Here is a 17,696-nt window from a genome sequence, read left to right as displayed (position 1 = left end):
TTCTGTATATTCCAATAAGCCTTGTCCCTTTATGGAAATGCAAAAATGTCATTGCCATCACACAAAACAGTGCTCCAGAAAAGCTGAACATTTATTTAGGTCACATTATGTCAATGGATTACAAACACCCGTGTTTTTTTTTAATCCAAGCAAAATACAACAACTCAGGCATTTCTGTTATCTTACTGGACAGCAATTGTCAGACTAAACCCTGTTATTGTTATTTTACTGAGTGACAAATATCAACCCTCTAATAAGGGGAGCCGAAGGGGGACAAAGGCTCCGAGTTCATTTCTGTCCAGTTTCTGCAAAAATGACTGAGAAACATTTTACTTTCTCTGAGCAGCGTTATGTTCTGCAGCATTTGAAACACTGAGATAATCATGTTGTCTTACCCTCTTCTGCTTCATATGTGTAATGACAGAAGCCAAGATCGAAAGTCACCGTTAATTCTGTACAGGACATAGGAGGGATTTAAATGATGTTTCTCTCTGAGCCCTGGGGTAAACATATCAGTATGCAACATATTAAGTACTCAAAACATAGTACACAGTACAACATAGTATGCAGTCATAAGGCACACAGTGGATAGGATGAGAATAGTGCAAACTGGAAAAGTGCAAAAATGGATTGAGTGTGCAAAAATACTTAATCACAATTGAGCAGTGTGACATTATATCACCAAAATACCTTATACTTAGGAAGGATGGTTTCTTGTTCTGCCTTTTCACCAAATACTTGCAGTTTCCAGAACAAGATTATTATGTTATTTGAAAACTGTAATTTGGATTTGAAGCTCAACTAAGAGACAAACTACAATGGTTATGATATTCCTGTGCACGGTCATAAGGTGCATTGTTGCCTATTTCAGAGCGAACGTCAGACGAGCGTGCACCCAAACAGTTCGACAGTCCATCACATCACAATGTGTTTTCCAATAACACTTCACGTATCCGTCCAACTCATTACCAATACAAATCCCTCTTTGTAAGTGGAGAAACGGTTGCTGTTTCCTGTACCTCTCTTCTCTTGTCCCATGATACTCTGAGCAGAGTCATCTCCTAAATTGTCCCTCTCATTATCAGACATCTCACCTCATGCACTAAGCTGCCAGCAGTTCACCTCACCCACTGGCCTGACCCCTCAGTTAATTCCCACATGCTGCTACATCCTGTAACATCATTTTGTGGTTCAAACTTCGCCTGCCTCAAAATCCCACCAGCCCTCCATGGAAAACCGAAAAGATAAGACACCAACATGTTTTTGCTTCTGATGTGAAAAATGCAAACAGAGAGCACGGTAGCTGGCTCCGAGCTGCGAGCATATGTACAGCATCACCAGCATCAGGTAACACAGTATAGTGTTTAATTACATCCCTGGTAGAGACGGCTCCGACCGAACTTGTCCTCCGCACATGCTGGCAGATGTCGAGCTCACGTGACTATAATTGTGATCCCCTCAACACACACACAGGCACACACAGGCACACACACACACGTCATTGTCTTCAGTATTAATGTGAGCTGGACCTTACCCTCTTGACATGGCTTGATTTATGTGGGGATGAGACACAGACACTGAATAGTTGATGAGCTGGGAGAAAAAGAAAAGAAGTGTAGGGGTTGGGTGGGGGCAGAAATAGAGAGAGGCTGACGGAGAGAGGGAGGGAGGGAGCGAGGGAGGCAGATGAAAGGAGGGTGTCCGCTCGCCTCGCTCCACACAGCTTCTATAAGCCCTTAGGTTTGGAACGTTGGTGGAAAATTACCCCGTGAACAAGGGGGGAGGTCAGAACTGGTCGAGTCAGACTCCACTCGTCCTGAGAGGAAGACGCAGCTGCCGCATAAGGGAGGATGGAGCGTGCGATGGGCTGATCAGAGGGGACCAAGGTCGGGCCATGGAGAAACTAAAAGGTCCCACAGAGGGATGCACTATGTCCACCTGTGGATGGAGAGCCCTGCTCCTCCCGCAGCTGAACAGACAGTCGCTGTACTTGTATGGCAGCGAGGTGGCCGTGGAGAAGGAGTGCCTCCGACAGCTGGAGAGCGGGGTCTTTGTCATTCACCCTTTCAGCCTCATGAGGTATTTGATATATCTGATTCAGGCTAGTCCTGTTCCTTAGCCCTAATCCCAACCCTAACCCCAACCCTAACCTCAACCCCAACCCTAACCCTAACCCTAACCCCAACCCCAACCCCAACCCTAACCCCAAAACTCCATACATATTTTTAGAAGTTGTGTTGTTGAAGTGAGGTCCTGCAGGTATTTTGCTGTTATCCTATGTTATCTTATCTTCTATCCGTATTGGAAGTGTAATAATGAGTCGTTTAATTGATTAATTATTGATTGATAGAAAATTTATTAGGAATGATTTTAGTAATAAATCAAAAGATTGCAAACATTTTCTGGTTCCAACTCGTCGGTTTTACAGATTTGAATTTTTTCAGAATATTTTTACATTTGAAAGTGAAGTGATAAAAAACAACAACCTTGATGGTTTAGGGTGTGAGGAAATTGTGTTTTATGATATATCATATTACAAATATATAAAAACTGATTTGGTCAATAATCTATAAATTAATAGCAGATTTATCAGCAATATAAAATGATCAGCCCATCACCTACTCACCTACTTTATTCATATTTATAATTTTACTTATTTGTCAAAAATTATTCATTATGATTATTTGACTTGCACTTCTGAAAAGATGTCAGAAAACCGATTGCACATGTGAAAACAAAAATAGATTAATTTGTGTAAAATATAAAGAGAAATCAAACATAAGAAATAACAGAGATAATTAAGTGAGAGTTTAAATGATTAAAAGTCTTGAAATTCACGTTTTGTTAGGTGCATTTAAAGATAATAGCTGAGGATTGGAAGAGGAAAAAGCAGATGGATCCAATTACTGTGTTTTCACAGACGAATGGCTTTGCATTATCCATATTGTTATTATCAGTCTGTAAGGCGATCAGATGGAGTGAAAACAGAGAGGGGATGAAACAATCAGGATCAGCGAGCAGGGAGTTATTTGAGCCTGGTATTGAACCACGGCTGAGGAGTTGTGCAGTTATAGTATCAGAGAAAATCATCCTGCCGCAGCTAATGAGTCCCTCTGGCAAATGAACTGCGACTCTACAAAACCACATAGTAAACAAGATCTGAGGTTCACTCACCAGTCACATGTGATTTTTTTTGGTCCTGTAGGAGTTACTACATCATGTGCATGATGGCCATCACGTTTCTGAACCTGATCGGGATTCCCATGGAGATTGCTTTTCTGGACGGGACCAGCGGGCTGGCATGGGAAGGATTTAACGTGTTTTCAGACACGCTGTTCCTGATAGACGTGGCTCTGAATTTCCGCATGGGCATCATAGCAGAGGACAGCGAGGTGAGAGTGGATGTGCTCTATTTTCAGACACAATCTGGGAGACTATAATCCCCGTGCAGACAAGCACGTACAATCCATCTCTGTCCCATCTGTAATCTACTCAATACACGAAAGGCTAGATTAACAAACTTGCCCCCTCATCTCCTGGACACCGGCGATATTGGCACCTGCTGTTTGATTTTATAACAGGGATTATTGTAATGGTTGAATGAGAAGTATAACATTTCCAATTAAGTATTATACAGACAACTACATCCTGTTTGTTTTCATCTGCATATGTTCCCGCACTTCTATCTTGGCAATCCCAAATTGGCCCATCTGTGGTGTTTACTCTGGATCTCACGAGCATCTGGTTTCTCCAGATTTATTCTCAGTCGGTTTATGCCTTGTTTGAAATATTCATGCATGAGCTTCCCCAACAGCTCAATGATGTTGTCAAATCCATTCAGATTCTCTTCTTTGAGCAGAACGCTAATCTCATTTGACATCACTGTCTCCCTTAATGTTGGACAATCGCCCAAAAATATTGGTTCAGTTCAAGTGTTAAATTATACATCTGATCTGGCTGCACGGCGTCTTCATCCATCTGCTCGATCTGCTGCTCTGTTCTCTATCACAGGAAGCTATTCTGGATATCAAGCGGATCCGGCTCAGTTACCTGAGGACATGGTTCATACCGGACGTCATAGCTGCTTTCCCGATCGGCTACATTCTGCTGTTTGCGGTAATGAAGAGATCAAACTGTTGAAGCAGCAAAAAGCCCACAGTGTGCTTCACCGTGTGTCAGTGCACAAAACCAACATGCTCTTAATTTTACATGAATTTGTTGGTGGTTTATAATTAAAAGCTTGTGCAGCGCTTAGAGCTTTACAGACGGTAAATAATTGAGAAAAAGTAAATAAAATAATGTGTTGAGAACTTGAGAGTATTATAATATGATGAATATAAAAGATGACAATAATATCAATAAAATGAAACATATAAAGTGACTATGAATTTTTTATTTCACTTTCCCAGGACTTGCATTACAACAGTGATGACAACCCGTCCAAGACCAACAAGATGATGAGGATCCTGATGTTTGTTCGGATCCTCAGCTTGATCCGACTCGCCCGAGTGTCCCGACTCGTCAGGTTCTTCAATGAAGTGGAGAAAGTAAGTTCAAACGCCTGGCGCTCTTCAGAGCTCCCCCCTGAAACTCAATCGACCTTTCTCCCCGCCCGCTGAAATCTTACCAGGCCTGGATCAGATGACAAATCTGACTTTGACCACTGTCAATGTCATCTGTGAAACAAAAGCCGGCCCGTTACTCAACAGTTTTCTCACCTTTTTCTTATCACATGTGCCCAAAGGTAACTGCTCAAACAACAGATGCTTAAAGAAAAGTAAAGAGAGAGATGATCCCAGATTCACTTTATGCTCATACTCATCTCTTCTTGCTGTTAGGTGACACTGGTTCCAACCACTGTTCCACCATGTCGCCCTAAACCAGAATAATCTTTCCTCATTTTTACATCAAGTTAAAGTCATAGAAAGAGACGTCAGGTCTGCACAGGAGGTTTAACTTTTGTATTCATGACCTGTCTTTGCTTTGGTTTCAAGGTCTTTATTTATAGCGGGTGTTCAATCACAGTGAATAATGCTGTAAAATGGCACATACTGTATCTGAGCCACCAGGATTGTGTGTACGTAGTGCCATAAAGTCACGTGTCGTTTCGTGTCAACCCCTCTTTAGGTGTCAAATGCAAACCTGGAGGTGGTCCGCCTGTTCTTCCGCATCCTGTCTTTGTTCATGATGATTTTCCTGCTGTGTCACTGGAACGGCTGCATCCAGTACTTTGTGCCCATGCTGGAGGAGTTCCCCTCTGACTGCTGGGTCCGCAAAGAAAACCTGATGGTAAAACTCAACACTGAATCAATATCACATGGATTCATGGTTTACAAGATGTTGTTACGCTCTCACATGAGTGCACTTGTATTTAGAGTTTCCAGACTGATAAGGACCAGCACAGTAAAAACCTCAAGAGAGCAATTAGACTTTGTGGTACAGACCGCAGTTCTACGGAAACTACCACTAATGATGTAAATATTTCTTCCAGAATGCCACAGTGATCGTGAAGTACTCATGGGGAGTTTTTCGAGCTCTCTCACAGATGATTGCTCTCTCGTACGGCTCCATGGACGCTCCAACAAGTGAGAGATATTGATTTCTTTATCCAACACTAACACCATTTGAAGTAAATGTGTATCACATTCACTCTCAGATATAAATACACCAAACATAACACTAAATGAGCTGGTGTGTGTGTTGGCCCCAGATTATGTTGAAATGTGGATCGTCATGGTCAGCATGGTGTCCGGCTGTCTGATGTACACCGTCCTCGTGGCCAACGCCACCGCCATGATCGCCAACACCGACCCAGCAGCCAAGGAGTACAAGATCAAGGTCCTCATGGGTGACAATTACTATCCTTCATCAGCAAATACACACCATATTAAACAAGTTATTACACCAGCTAGTAGTACTGAGTAGAAATTGGTTCCAATTCAAAGTCAAAATTATTTTAGACTAATAAAAAAAAAATTGTGGAGAACTTCCCAGAACTCAAATTACAAAGTTCTTGACACAAGGCAACACATTTAAAACAAAATCATATGAAAAAGAGATAACATTTTTTAAAAAGTAAGATGAAATCAGGATTAGCTGGAAATAACAATAATATTAGTAGGCAGAGGAAAATAAAAGACAAGGACATTTTAGATATTATATTATATATATATTAAATTATGTTATATGTTAGAGACCATATGAGTAAATGATGGTGTAAAAAATTGATATTCATTAAATATTACATACACCATCGCAATGATTTATTGGATTTAAAGTGGAGGATTAAAATAAAGAATGTCAAGCCTTTCTTAATTATTAAATGGACTAGTTATTTTTTTTCATGTGATATTTCTTCTCTCGTTATTAATGCAGTTGTATTATAATCTTTTTAAGGGTAGGAATGAGCCATTGGAAAACTATGACTATGCAAATATTGAGTATCTGAGACACTCAGAGTGGAAACCTTGTGACTCTCTGCAGATGAGTCGCTTGGAGCACTACATGTCCTTTATGAAGCTACCGCCTGAACTGCAGCTCCGCATCAGCAACTACTACCAGGCTCGCTATGGGGGGAAGTGGTTTGACCAGAAGGACGTGATGGACACGGTGTCTTCAGCACTCAAAGAGGTAAATGCTCATCTCTGGACTTCTGTGTGTTTACCATGTTTACCATGCTCATATGAAATGAGTCTGTTCTCTCATGGTGGGTGTGTCTCAGAGGTTTGGAGACCTCACCCACATACAAACGTCTGAAGAGGTAAACTAATAAAAAAGTAATTTCAAAGTAAAAAATGAACACAACATTGCCAATGTGGTGGAGAAAGTTGAGGCAGTTTGAAACAATCTGTTGGAACAAACTGAATTAAATCAAACCCCCAACAACACTATTTTTTAACCTCTGACTCTTAATGTCAGGCCTGGTTCTTGCTTCCTGGTCATTCATATAATAATAATAATTATTATTATTATTATTATTATTATTATTATTATTATTATTATTATTATTATTATTATTATTATTATTATTATTATATTATTATTTTATTTTTTATTTTTCTTTCTTTCTTTCTTGTGAATTGATAATCATTTCTAATGATTTTTCAGCAAATCCTGACAGTGATGTGCAGCCGGCTGCTGAGAAAAGCGCCAATGTTTCAGAACAGAGATGAAAACTTCATCAGTGCCCTCCTCCCCAAACTGGAGTACGAGGTCTTCCAGGAGGGAGACGTCATCGTCCGAGAGAACGTCCCGGGCGACCGCATGTTCTTCATCGACCACGGCCAGGTCCTCATGGAGAGCGATTCCTACGATAGGGAACTGTGTGATGGAGACTTTTTTGGAGGTGGGTGGGATTTTCTCAGTTTTTTTAATATCTACAAAGTGTTTACTTTGATTTGGAAATTGATTTCCAGACAGAGATAGACAGAAAAAAGTTGCGAAACATTGGGGAATTATATTCATGGTTAATTTAAGATGTATTAACATCAGAATGTGTTTTACAACTTATTTCAAAAGTTTTAAACTTAATGAAACTGAAATCAGGCCAAGTATGTGACACAATACTAACAATAAGTACATGATGCTGTGTAAGTATTATATAATGAACAAAAAGTACTATAAGCTCATTTGTGTTCACATTTTGTGTTTTTAATTAAGCAATATCACAATTTTACAGTGTACTTAAATATATACTTAATATTCTCTGTTTAAATTTGATATTTGCTGAGTCATCACTGTGATACTACTTCATTTGACCATGAGTGTGTTCAGGGTATCAATTTAAAGTATTTATTTCTCATAGCCATAGAGGATCAGTTCACTCAAATTACAGGAAACCAAGAATATGCAGTTGGAGTTTGAGATGTCTCTCATTTGGGTGTTCTGCCTCCACCTCAATGCAATGGACAATGAACATTAATGAAATTCCATATGGTGCTGAAAGTTTTGGAAATTTAAGAAAATATTTTTTTCCTGTGTCATTTTGACCTTGTGGTTAAAACCCATACCGTTCATTTATTACAATGTCAGTGTCTTCACTCATTTCCTGTCACCTATAGAGCACATTTTAATAAAAGAATCAGCAGTAACATGCCTTCCTTGAAATAATTATCCTAATAATGCACAGTATATCTAATGCACAGTATTGCTAAATTTAATAACCCAGTTAATCAAATTGTTTGGGTCCAACTAAGTTTGTATATCGCTGGGTCTTTAGCATTATATGTTGCTGTCTCACTTGAAGACATTGTTCAAAACTCCATTGAAAAATCCATAAAAAAAGTCAATTTTCTGTCTTATAAAAGCAGTTCATAGTTGCACTCTGGATAATCCACAGATGTCATCGTGAGCACTTCTCACTGGAGCTACTTTCTGCCAGAGATCGTCCACATGAAAACAGCTGACAGCTGGTTGTGAGGATTATCTACAGTAACATGGATCATGTTTCTAGGAAAAGATGTTGCTCTTGTCATTTTAAGACTCTGTGAGCTCCGCAAAAAATGTTTTCCATTGCATTGGGGAAAAAATCGGAGGCAGGCATATGGTACTATCTCAAAGACATATATTTTGATTTACTGATGAATTCAATATATTTGGATTATATTTTAGGTAGATATAGTCAGATTTTTCAACATTTATCACACATTCTGAACACTTCTATTAGTTTGTTTAAGTTCGCATAGGCGAGCAAGACAGATTATTTTTTTACCCATTGGCAAATGAAAGTGAATAAATCAACATTTTCCAATTTGTGGGGCTGATTTAATTCTTAGGCTGAAGTGGGAACAAGTCATAATCTTTTTGGCAGCAAACCTCAGCAGCGTTTAGAGCTAAGCAGGCTTCCCGAAACAACTCAGCTAAGTCTGGTTATTTAATTTAGGATTAATTGTCAGAGCTCATCCCCGTCATTAGGGTTTACTCGCTCATTAACCACGCTCTTGTGGTTCCCTCTGTGTGTGTGTGTGTGCGTGTGTGTGTGTGCGCTCTACAGAGACGTGCGTGCTGACCAAAGGCAAACATCTGGCCACAATGAAGGCGCTGACCGACTGCCAGTGCTTCACTCTGTCCTGTGACGACTTTCGGGAGGCGCTGCAGGGCTTCCCAGATGTCAAGAAGGACTTGGAACAAATGGTTGAGCTCAACTCTGATGGTGGACTCGTGTAAGACCAAAAAACTGATTCCATATGTGGACATGAATTGGACATTTACTTACCGAGGAGATGGACAGTTCTTGAGCCTTGACTCGAACTGGGAATGATTCAGACCTCAACAGTTAAGACGGGTCAAACATTTAATCTCTGCTTTCTTGTTGCGATCTAACAGCAATGTTTGGAAAGTCAATATATATCTTAGTGACAAAACAAGAAAGATTCAGACTTTTTGTTTTTATATGACTTGGGGTTTGCTTTTGATGTTTTGGCCATGATCCCTATCAATAACATGGGACTCACCAAGTCAACTTCTTAGATCTGGGATCACATAGATTTAAACAAGAAACACAAGCTGTCAGATGATCGTAGGTTGTAAATGAATCCATTAACTTCTTACCCAGTTGTTCAAAGATCCATCACTGTTCAACAAAACACAGGTTTAAACTTAAATCTGTAGTTTTACTTTCAAGTAGTCTTTTAGATTATTTGTTCTCTTGTGTGTCTTCCCGCTGGACTTATCACCCTGTTAATGGATGACTGTACAGTATTAGATTAGACTCAAGTTGTTCTAAACTGGAAATTTGCTTTAAAGGAAGGTTATATATAAACAGATTCTTGAGCATATGAAGAATCTGGAGGCGAGGGACAAGATTTTGGGCCCGGAAGCCTTCTGGTTTCTTTTTCTGGTTTGAGCAATCACATTTGAGCAGGTGAACGGTCAGTGTGGAGAGCAAAAGAGGCAGAACACATTGACTGAAAGGCTTTTTAATTTATATGTATTCATATACAGATAGATGTTGATATAGAGTTTAGCCAAAATGTCATCTGGACCTAAAACACTTCAACAAAAAGTATCGCTGTTTGTGTTTTGTGTGGAGAAACGTTCGACTTCTGTGATTTTAAAAACTAGTCGGAGTCTTGGATATCCAGCAGCCCCAAAATGTTGCCCATTGCCCCTAGAAGCTAATTAATGACATCCAATGACTCAGTGATTGAAAGAAGGTAAAAACTCATGTATGGCATTGTTTCTTTTCTCTAAAATGACATTTATTTGTAGCAACATTACTCAAGACAAATTAATGTCAGTGTGAAAGCAACACAAATAAAGCAGATACTTTAATATGATTATGAAACATCTGTGTGAGAACAACAGGTCGTTTCCTCCCCGTTTCCCTTTCATCCAAACACGCACACGGTGCCCGAGGCCAGCCGGTGTTTGTACTCGTAGAGGTAGTAGGAGGCTTGAGGGAAGTTGCACTTCATCTCCATCCTGCCCGGAACCACGTGGACCGCCACGCCGGAGCCCAGCCCCTCCTGCAGCTTCTTCAGCATGCGGGACGCCAGGTAGCGCCGCGCCCTTCCTGGGTCATCCTCGATGGAGGCGTACACTTCAGGGGGTGGGTTTGGGATCTTCCACTCCAGGTCCACGATGAGCTGATGGATACGACTCTTGTCCAGTGAAGTCGGCGTGTCACGGTAGCACGCCACCACGTGGGGGATTGGAGCGTCAGATGTCACTGACAGCAAATTGTTGGGCGGCTGCTCCACCGGTGCTTCTTCCTTTTCTTCTTCTGTCTCCTCGCCCTGCTCGTCATCCAGAGGTCCCACAGCGGGGTGGAGCATCACCGCCCAGCGCAGCCAATCGTAGTTCTTCTCCAGGGTCTTCAGGATGCCCGTTGCTGCCTCCTCAGGTGGTGCGCGGTTCTGCACGGCTTCATTTAACTGTAGCCGAATATCCCCTTCCGCCTGCTCCAGGAAGTATCCCAGGCAGCGGCCTCCCATGTTCTTCATCTTCCTGTAGAGGGCGCCCATACGGTCTGACCAGGTCTTCATCAGCAGAGCCTGATCTCTGCCTGTCAGAGAAGCCTGCGTGAAGAGACACAGCAGGCCGGTGCCCAGGACAAAGTTTACCTGTTGAAATAAAGAGAAAAGTGGTCATAAATAGTTTTTAAAATGTGTATTTCCTTACAGGGAGAACCAGATGGGTTATTTTAATGCATGAATACTACTGAAAAGTGTTGAACATCAAGAAATTCTTCAAGAGGTCGTTTTGAACTAAAAGTCATTTTCGAAACACACTGTTAACAACATACTGGCAACAATACACACAGATACACTATGTTGCACTTTTTGTTATACTGTGGTTTGCCCCTGTCTGTTGGTTGATGATTGGTTGGTTGGTTGATAGTTGGTTGATGGTGGGTTGGTTGGTTAGTTGATAGTTGGTTGATGGTTGGTTCAGAGTTGGTTGGTTGGTTGGTTGGTTGGTTGGTGTTGGTTGGTTGGTTGGTTGGTTGATAGTTGATAGTTGATTGATGGTGGGTTGGTTGGTTGATGGTTGGTTGGTTGATAGTTTGTTGGTTGGTTGATAGTTGGCTGATGGTGGGTTGGTTGGTTGATGATGGGTTGGTTGATAGATGGCTGTTGGTTGGTTAGTTGATAGTTGGTTTATGGTGGTTTGGTTGTTTGGTTGGTTTGTTGATAGTTGGTTGATAGTTGGTTGATGGTCGGTTGGTTGGTTAGTTGATAGTTGGTTGATGGTTGGTTCAGAGTTGGTTTGTTGGTTGGTTGGTTGGTTGGTGGTGGGTTGGTTGGTTGATGGTTGGTTGGTTGGTTGATAGTTGGTTGATAGTTGGTTGATGGTTCAGAGTTGGTTTTTTGGTTGGTTGGTTGGTTGGTTGGTTGATGGTGGGTTGATTGGTTGATGGTTGGTTGGTTGGTTGATAGTTGGCTGATGGTGGTTTAGTTGGATGGTTGGTTCTGAGTTGGTTGGTTGGTTTTTTTGGTTGGTTGGTTGGTTGGTTGGTTGGTTGGTTGGTTGGTTGGTTGGTTGGTTGGTTGATAGTTGGTTGATGGTGGGTTGGTTGGTTGATAGTTGGTTGGTTGGTTGGTTGATGATGGGTTGGTGGATGGTTGGTTGGTTGATAGTTGGTCGATAGTTGGTTGGTTGGTTGGCTGGCTGGCTGGCTGGTTGGTCGGTTGGTCGGTTGATGTTTGGTTGGTTGGTTGGTTGGTTGGTTGGTTGGTTGGTTGGTTGGTTGGTTGGTTGGCTGGTTGGTTGGTTGATAGTTTGTACTACGCATAAAGTATTCAACTGATCCTGGGATCCAGACAAAGGGGCAGATCCCGGATTTTTTTTTCACTGTAACATTTTGGGATATAATATTTTTTGACATTTTCACCACTTTCCCAGAGAATAATTAATGAATCTTGTTGAAAAAAATCTGATATATTAAGGGAACTGATATCCTTGAGTGTGTGTAATTTGCAGTAGCTTGATTTAATTTAAAGGGACTGTTTGGCCTTGCGGAAGGGATGCGCTCTACTGAGTGCCATTCTAGTTTCAACAGTCATCAGAACATGTTGTGTTTTGTTGTTTGTGGTAGAGACACTGCTGGCCTGATTCCCCAATGCCAAACACATCAAGTCGCTGTTTTTCAAATTACTGTTTAGGACATTTTTTGAATTAAGGTCTTGATAATCCCTTCTCTGGAGCAGAGACATGACTGTACCTGACAGTCACAACACCGGAACATAATTTTAACACATTTTAATTCGTGAAAATTGGATGTTCTCTTCTGCTGTGGTCCCATTTGCAAATTTTGGCTGAAAACAGGTCCAGTTCACATTACAATCATATCTTGTACAGCTGTAGTACGTTGTCTATGACACTGTATTGTCTTTAGTAATACACCAAGCCATCTGGGATTTTTTGGCTACTACACTGACCTTAATAGTGTTTCCAAATCTCATTTTTACTGCAGAACAGAGGCTGGTGAGACTGATCGCTCTCCTTTAGATAAAGCTCACAGATGTCCCAAACTCATTTCAAAGAAAGAGCGCCACCAAAGGTTATCCAAGGTTAACTTAACAGCACAGAGCCTGGTGGCGTCTGCTGATTTTTGGTGGAGATAGAGCAACCAAGCTTTACGGATATGAAAATGAATGAGACTGTGGATATTATTTTAGTTTTGTATTATTCATCCTATTTAAAGTGTACTTTAGAATTTCTCCCCCCAAAAAAAAGAAAAGACCACGAGAGTTCTTGTGCCAGCAGGAGCGAAAATACCACATGACACATAAACTTATCACCTACAACCTGTTTATATATGATATGATCCAAGGTTAAAGAAACATAGTTGTGGTTGCTTTGCTTAACAAGGTCAGGTTCTGCAGTGTGACTTTGATCGCTGCAGTCAGTTGTAGACGTCACTACAGCTTGGTCTCAGAGCCTGTCGATTCCTCAGCTCATTACGCAGAATAAAGTTTGTGCCATTGTATTGTTTATTGGATCGTTTCACTGAGGTTCACTTTGACGGCAGCGTGAGGGCAAATTTTTCAATTACTTGCCGCCTCAGTGGAAGCACTTTGCTTTTATCTTCCCCTGTGCATTTATGCAAACCAGGTCATAGTGCACACAAGTCCTTGAAAGAGCACTGCACAAACAAATCACTGCTCCAGCACCGAGTTCAAGCAGAAATTGCTGCAGCATTAAGGCTAATCCAGCGAGGCTGGCTGCCTCACACACTAAAGCCCCCTGAAGTGGAATCTAGACTGATTTGAGTTTCTAAGCTGAAAACACCCAGTCCTTACAACAGCTGCTTTAAATGAACAAACACTTGGTAAATAGTCCTTACGCTGCCCTCAGAGTGATCTTTGCATCATGTGTAATGAGGGTTAAATGCTGGTCCAACGTACGTCATGCCCATGATTATCAACTCCGACAAAGAGGTTATGTTTTCACCCCTGTCCCTTTGTTTGTGAGCAAGATTACACAAAAACTACTGGACAGATTTTCACAAAACGTGGTGAAAGGATGCGGTATGATGTATTTGGTGCGGATCCGAACCAAGGGGCAGATTGAGGAATTTTGTAATCACTTTCTTTAACATTGTGAGATTTTGTGAGTTTTTTTTTACATTTTTCTTGATGTCTCAGAGAATAATTGAGGGCTCCTGATGAATAAAATCAGACATGTTTAGGAGAGCGATATTCATGAATGTGGGCAGCACAGTGATGCAGTGGTTAGCAGCGAGAAGGTTCCCAGTTGGTTTCTTGGTGCTTTCTGTGTGGAGTTTGCTGAATTGACGGTAGGTTAGAATGTGAGAGTGGCAGCCACGTCCCCCCACGGAACCCTCAACAGGATAAACTAAATAATAAACTAAATAAAAAACTAAATAAAGATAAAAAGGATAGATTTCTTTAACGTTGCAACATAGGGTGTTTTTTAACTGTTTTAAACTTCCTTCATTTCTCAGAAAAGAATTCATGAAACTTGATGAAAAGAATTTATGAGTATGTGCAATCTTGTGCAGATCCAAATAAAAATCTGGATCCGGTGAATTTAAATGTGGTGTCATAAGGGGACTGTCCGCGCTCTGCTGTGCGCCCTTCTAATATTTATAAGGTAATTGCATAATTGCTTTTACATAACAAACAAGCCAGCGACTGCTGGTTCTGTGTGTGTCTTGCTCGGGGTCACAGCAGAACAACAGATGGACTAATGGACAAACAGTGACTTTTTTTTTTAAAGTGAGTGAACCATCCAGTTCTTTGTGGGGTTTTTTATGTAAGCTCAATGTGAGTGCAGACAGAGAAATGTTTCCTTGTGTTGCTCTCAAACCTTTTTAGTTACACCCCAGTTATGCAATGTTGTTTCACAGACTACTTAAAATTCCTGTTTTTAAGTTAAAAGCCTACACAGTTCTCTGTTGTATCTCCTTTTTGGTGGATGAAAAAGAATTAGTTTTTACAACAGCAAAAGGGAAGTTGCCAACTCAGCACACAAGAAGACACTAGAAGGTCACAGCTCCGCAGTATTAAATATTCAGTTTATTTTCATACCAACAAGATAGATGCAGCCTGTTTCATTCCCCACAGGACCTGGATGTTTTTCTCTCATATTTATCTCTTTGGTCTGGGAACTGAATATTTAATCCTGTAGCTGTGCATGCTCCTCGATGCTTTAACTGAGCAGATTTGCATTATTTTCCTAAAATTACATCTGAAGTAGCTACTTGATTCCTGGGTCCGGTGTCTTTAACACGGGACAAACAGATGAGAGCTTTACTGCCTCTCAGATTAAAGACATTTTTATTCCTACTCTCATTTGTGTACTTGAGAGCGTTGGATGGCTGTGTCACCTCAGGCCTCCTCATGGTGTAGTTAAGCAGGGGTGCATGCTTCTGTATAATGACTTGTAAGGTAGGACAGAATTAAACTTTAACGATGCCTGTAGGGAGATGAGGTAAACACACACACACACACTCACACACACACACTCCTCCCCCCCCCCCCGCACCTTCACCAACCTTGACGCAGAACTCCTTCAGCTCCCAGCGTTTGGGTTTGCGGGTCAGTATGAGCTGCTCCAGCAGGGTTGGCTGGTCGGTCAGCGCTGACACTCCCATCAGGCGGTTGTAAAGCGCTGTCAGCTGCCTCTCCAGGCGGTGGTCATGTACGTACTGCAGGAACACCTCTGTCTCCTTCTTGGTGAAATCTGACTGGGCCCTCACCTGGAACAAGAGGAGATAAGAGGGTTTTCTCTTGAGATACGGGGGTTGAGGAGGCAGGGGACGGATCAGAAACTTCAATTAAAAAGATATAAGATATAATATGAATAAATAGCTGGAGACAGACATGCATCGGCCCCGCACCTCTCATCAGAGCAATCTCTTTGTGTTCATTTTTGTGTTTGTAGTCATTTTACGTCTCTTTATCGTTGTGTTGTGCATCTTGTTAAGTCATTTTGCATCTTGTCATAGTAGTTTTATGCCTCGTTTTGCATCTCATCTTATGTCTCTTTGTGGTCATTTTGTGTTTCTTTGCATATATTTGATTGCCTTACAACAAATTACATCAAAAGTCATTTCATGTCCAGTGGGCTTTTGCAAGAATCCATTTATTATCCAAACAAGTCTACTATCCACTCGCTGTACTTACACCGCTCCCCTGATTCCCCCCTCAAGCCTTTGGTGGAAGTAGAAGGTAGAACAAGGTCGTTGGCAGTCGTTAAGATTTGGGTTCAATTGCTGATGACTGTGTTTGACTCTTCACCATACAGTGGTTAGCTGTCGCTTCACAACAAGAAGGTTGCTGGTTTGTATTCCAGCTTGGCTGTGACCTTTCTACCTTTCTGTGTGTGTGTGTGTGTGTGTGTGTGTGTGTGTGTGTGTGTGTGTGTGTGTGTGTGTGTGTGTGTGTGTGTGTGTGTGTGTGTGTGTGTGTTTTTCAGGTTCTCTGGCTTTTTCTCCAGAGACAAATTTGACACTCTAGATCGATGGTGTGAATGGTTGTTTTTCTCTGTTTGTTGGTCCTGTGTTACGCTGGCGACCTGTCCAATGTCAGCTGGGATTAGTTCCAGTAACCCAAACATGATCCTCAAAGGATAAGTGGTATAGATGGGTTTGGATAATGGATAAAACTAAAACCCACATCCTGCTTTTGAAAGGGATTCTAAGAATAAATAAGTTAGTTTTCAGAGCTGACACTAACTGAAAATAGTGAATGCCAACTCTGAAGTGTCCTTGAAAAGACAGACACACATTCTAACAATAATTAATCCTCCGTCCTGCACAGCCACTTTTTCTTCTGGATTTCAGCTTGTTCATCACATATTTCTCTGTTTCTCGCTGATGAAGAGTCACATTTTCTTTCACATTTCTCACCCCGGTCGAACACTCACAGTGAAATGATAATAGTTCCTGTTTTGAAATAATTAAAACAGAAAAATAAAAGGCATAAGCCTGTTAATGCGAAGGCTGCTACGACTAAACAGATGCTTGGGTCATACATCTGGTCATATTTACATAATGCACTCTGCATGATGAGGCCAGTCAGTCACGAATCAGGAAAATTGGCAGAGTTAGTGGTGTTCATGAAAACTACAAAAATGTCTGTCGGGTGAGAAAGTTGATCTGGAGTTTGTTCTCGGACAAGTCAACATGGCAATAAAACCTCTGATCCCAGCATCAATCAAATCAATTAACAGCATCAGCTCTGTTGTTTTTATTTAAAAAAGATAAATTCAAATAATTCTTCATGGGAAATAATTTGATTTGATTTGTCCTTGAGAAGAACTCTGAATCCCTACCATTCCCATGGGCTTTCTTTCACACTGTCAGAAATATACACTGCAATCGGTCTTTCTGTCTTTTTAAATAAATACAGAAAACTGTAATTTTTTAATCAAGTTATGGTTTGTTGTGTAAAATGTCAGAAAATAAGAAATTCCTCAGGGCTGAGGAACAGACATTTTCACATTAATGAGGGTGTAATTTTTAAATGTATCTGTAATACAATCAATCAATAATCAAAATAATCATTGAATAATCTGATTTATCATTTGCATGTAATTTTTAACTTTCCCAGCACTGTGTGTGATTTAACTTTTAGGTGTGACTGTTTCACATTCTCTTAACCTTCACAATAAAACACTGAGAAGCAGATACTCTCCCTCCACAGTAATATTCATCTGTTTACTCAGTCTAACTGCATGTATGAGATTCAGGGACAGGCTCCTCACCGCTGTACCCAGCTGGTAGT

General features: G+C 41.0%; 1 protein-coding gene across 1 annotated transcript; it reads left to right on the top strand.

The window, feature by feature from the left end:
• The first annotated feature begins 743 nt into the window (after positions 1-743).
• Positions 744-10,277, top strand: hcn5 (hyperpolarization activated cyclic nucleotide-gated potassium channel 5). Its single transcript, XM_035173935.2, has 10 exons — positions 744-2,079; positions 3,206-3,392; positions 4,012-4,116; positions 4,410-4,547; positions 5,128-5,289; positions 5,492-5,585; positions 5,711-5,838; positions 6,484-6,630; positions 7,108-7,345; positions 8,993-10,277. The coding sequence occupies exons 1-10, from the start codon at positions 1,895-1,897 to the stop codon at positions 9,163-9,165; spliced, it is 1,557 nt and encodes a 518-aa protein (XP_035029826.1). The 5' UTR covers positions 744-1,894; the 3' UTR covers positions 9,166-10,277.
• The last annotated feature ends 7,419 nt before the right edge of the window (positions 10,278-17,696 follow it).

Source organism: Hippoglossus stenolepis, chromosome 13 (assembly GCF_022539355.2).
Source record: "Hippoglossus stenolepis isolate QCI-W04-F060 chromosome 13, HSTE1.2, whole genome shotgun sequence".
Taxonomy (NCBI): Eukaryota; Metazoa; Chordata; class Actinopteri; order Pleuronectiformes; family Pleuronectidae; genus Hippoglossus; species Hippoglossus stenolepis.
This window is presented reverse-complemented; position numbering and strand designations above follow the sequence as displayed.